Source organism: Hydra vulgaris, chromosome 12 (genome assembly GCF_038396675.1).
Source record: "Hydra vulgaris chromosome 12, alternate assembly HydraT2T_AEP".
NCBI lineage: Eukaryota > Metazoa > Cnidaria > Hydrozoa > Anthoathecata > Hydridae > Hydra > Hydra vulgaris.
In genome coordinates, this window is record NC_088931.1 from 79,325,001 (window position 1) to 79,328,795 (window position 3,795).

A 3,795-nucleotide genomic window follows, 5' to 3' on the forward strand; every position below is an offset into this window, starting at 1 on the left:
TTTTAGGTCGGCAGTTAGGTCGGCATTGCTGAATGCCGACCATAGTTCCGAGGGTTGTATATATATATATATATATATAGCGGGTGATGTGGAAGTTATCGGACAAATGCTACTATTATTATTTGAGCATAATAATTAGTTTTTGTGGTTTTATGCGTAGGCGTAACCGTTCTATAAAGTATAAACTTTATTATTTGAAACACAATTATTTAAAATGAGGTTAAATGCAGCTGAACGAGAATCTTTTTGAAAGCGACTAAAAATGTTTTTTGTAAATAAACCTAATATAAAAATATAAAAAATCGTAAATCATTTTGAAAAGGAAGGATTCGCTCGAAGTACAATATATAATATCCTAAAAAGACTTGAAACTGTTCAATCGTTTTCTGATAGAAAGCACCCTGTTGTCTGACATCCTGGACTAGAGAAAAGACAGCCGAATTAACGAGACTTGTCAACAATCGAAAAGGGGTCAGTCAGAGAAAAATAGGTATTAAATTCGGTGTAAATCAATCGACAATTGGTCGTCAGTTAAACAAAAATGAATATTAAATATAGAAAACGTGAAAAGACTCCAAAATACACTATAGAACAACAAATAAAGGCAAAGAAAAGAAGCAGGAAACTAGTTAACCAACTCTATAACACAAAATCTCTTCTAGTCATCGATGGCGAGAAATACTTTTGTTTTGCATGGGACAACATGCGTGGAAATTCTGGATACTACACAAACAACAAAAAGACATGCCCAGAAAATGTTCGTTTTATAGGAAAAGAGAAATTTCCAAAAAAATTATTAAGGTGGATAGCCATATCTGACCGTGGTATGTCCGAGCCATTGTTTCGCACTTCCAAGGCTGTAGCGATCAGTTCATCAATCTATATTAATGAATGTTTAGAAAAACGACTTCTTCCATTTATTCACAAGTATCATGGAGAATTTAACTATTTATTTTGGCAAGATTTAGCAAGTTCTCATTATTCTAAAGATTCTATAAATTGGATGGACCAATGTGTCTATTACGTTGATAAAGAATCCAATCCCCAAATGTACCTCAAGCACGACCAATTGAAAATTTTTGGGGACATTTGGCACAGAAGGCTTACGAGGGAGATTGGCAAGCTTCAACAGAGCAAGTTTTGATTGATCGCATTAAACTAAAACTACAAGAAATTGATTTAAACTTTTTACAGTAGCATATGAAAGGCGTCAGAGCAAAATTGAGATCAATTGCAGATGGTGGTGTTTTTTCATATAAAAAATAATATATTTTTATTAAAAGATAAATGCTTTATTTAAAAAAAATATAATAGCAGTTTGAGTTTTTATTTATAAATAAGTTATTGACGTTTTTCCGATAACTTCCGCATCACCCGCTATAGCCCTCGGAATTATGAAAAATGAAGTCAGCAATCTTTTGCCAACCTTAAACTATTAGAGGTTGATATAACGTCAGCAAAAAAAGTTTGACACAACAGTTTTAAAATAAAAGCATATAAGCAGGTCAGCAATTTTTTGCTCACCAAAATATTTTGAGGTCAGCAGTCAGGCCTACATGGCCAAATGCCATCTAATTCCTAGGTGGCAATGAGTTCTTTCTATGCACACAGATTAATATAGACACAGTTTCATAATTTTGTTTTGGTTTTAATTCTTAAAATGTGTATTCTGTGATATTTTTGTAACATAAATTAAAATTAAAAATAAATATGAACATAAGTGATAAAAAAAATTATACTCGTTAAGTTATCAAAAATTTTTATACTCTTAAAAAAATCATAATAATAAATAGAATTATTACAACAATAAAAATTCTTAATTAAATATTTTACCTTAATCCTGGAGCCATAGCTACTATTTATAGATACACTCTGACAAAATAGGTCAAGAAACTCTTGTTTTAATGACCCATGAGCTAAAAACTGCTTTGTAGTAAGATCCCTGAATGTAACTTTCCAACTACAGTCATTCGATTTGTTGTCAAGGTACCTGTTTTATCAGAGCAAATTGCTGTAGCATTACCCATTGTTTCGCATGTATGTAGATCACGTACAAAATTATTATCTATTAACATTTTTTTTACAGAATAAACTAAAGATATAGTAACAGCAGATGGCAAGTTTATAGGAAATGCAACACCCATTATGTTCATCCCAGCAATAAATGCTTTTAAGAAATCAATTAAGTGTTTATTGCTCCATCCCATTTTTTGAATGGCATAAGTTTCAATACTAAATCTCAAAATGATAACAAAAGTGATGATTACAGCAGCACCAACGCCAATCCAACCAACCATAAGTGCTAATTTTGTTAATTTAACTTGCAAAATAAATTTGGCCTTTTCTTCATTTTTTCTTTCTTTTTGTTCTTCTTTGCTTTCCTCTTTTTGAACTACTCCACATTTAGCTGGATTTTTACCTGCTCCTAGGAAAACCGTAATTATCCCTAATTTTGAGTTTGCACCTAGAGCTGTGACAATAAACTTTCCACTACCTTCCATAACATGTGTACCAGATAATAATGCAGGATTTTCTAAATTTTTTTTCACTAAATCAGATTTACCTGTTAATGAGCTTTCATCAATTTTTAGATCATTACCTTGAAGTAAAATGCCATCTGCAGGAACTAAATCTCCATAATTTAGCAAAGCTATATCACCTACAAAGAGCTCTACTACTTTCAACTTTGAAACTTTACCATTTCTTATTACATCTATAACTTGGTCATCATCTATCTTGCTTTCAAATTGTCCAAACTGCTTTTCTTTAGCCCAGCCATATAAAACACTAATTGGCAACAACACCAACAATAACTAAAATAGAAAAACCCTCAATCCAACCAGTTTTAACATTGTCAATAACCATCCCTAATATAATAGAAATAATGGCACAAACAATTAAAACTCTTAAAATAGTGTCATTTAGTGCTTCCCAAAGTAGCATAAGAAAAGTTTTTGGAGCTTTTGGTTCAACTAGTTTCTACCAAAAACTTTTCTGCGATTTTCTAATTCTCCTGGTAATCCTTGCAATCCTTTAACAGCAGAACTTCTTAAAGCTTTTACAAGACCATTTACATTTTTAAATTTGTCATTAATGGCTTCTAACACATTAGTTTTTTCCATAAGTTCTACCAACTCATTACTTGTAACACGAAAATCATTATTTGGTATATCACTCTCATCAACACCATCATCAGAACCTGTTAAATTTTTTTCTTCTTCTGCCATATCTTATAAAATAGTAAGCCTAAAGAGAAAAAGAAAAAAGGTACACTTATATTGTACAGTTAATGCAGTGTAAAACCATATACATAAAGAAAAATACTATAAAACAGGAAAAGCCATGATAAAATATATTTCAAGCCTTTTATTTGTGTTTTTTTTATAGCAATGAATTAATAACTTATTGTCACACAAAAAATTCATTACTTTTTTAAATTCTATCTAGATAAAACTATTGATAAAAAGCTTAAGATAAATAGGATTATTTTTATTTATCAGAATACAAAAGGGGAAAAAAAAAAACACAAAAACAAACAAAATAAATACTTAGGCAAAAAGCTGATTACACATTGTTAAAAGAAGCATCTTTGTTGTCTTTTAATATTATTATCTTTTTTTGAATAATTTACTTAAAGACAAAAATTTCTTTAGCTAAGGTATTACTGCAATCCTTAAACAACATGAAGTCTCATTATCTCTAAATGTCTGAATATACACATCGAATTACACTAGAGTACAAAGTGCACAAATAATTATTTCCATGAGCAGTATATATATATATATATATATATAT

The 3,795-nt window shown here is 30.2% G+C and overlaps 1 protein-coding gene across 1 annotated transcript in view; it reads right to left on the reverse strand.

Moving 5' to 3' along the window:
• LOC136089045 (plasma membrane calcium-transporting ATPase 3-like) overlaps positions 1 to 3,242 on the reverse strand; it is a 37,601-nt gene extending 34,359 nt beyond the window's left edge. The window contains 4 exon segments of the mRNA XM_065814581.1: positions 1,834 to 1,956; positions 1,959 to 2,793; positions 2,795 to 2,975; positions 2,978 to 3,242. Coding sequence (XP_065670653.1) covers positions 1,834 to 1,956; positions 1,959 to 2,793; positions 2,795 to 2,975; positions 2,978 to 3,227 — 1,389 coding nt within the window. The 5' untranslated portion in view covers positions 3,228 to 3,242.
• Between the last annotated feature and the right edge of the window lie 553 nt (positions 3,243 to 3,795).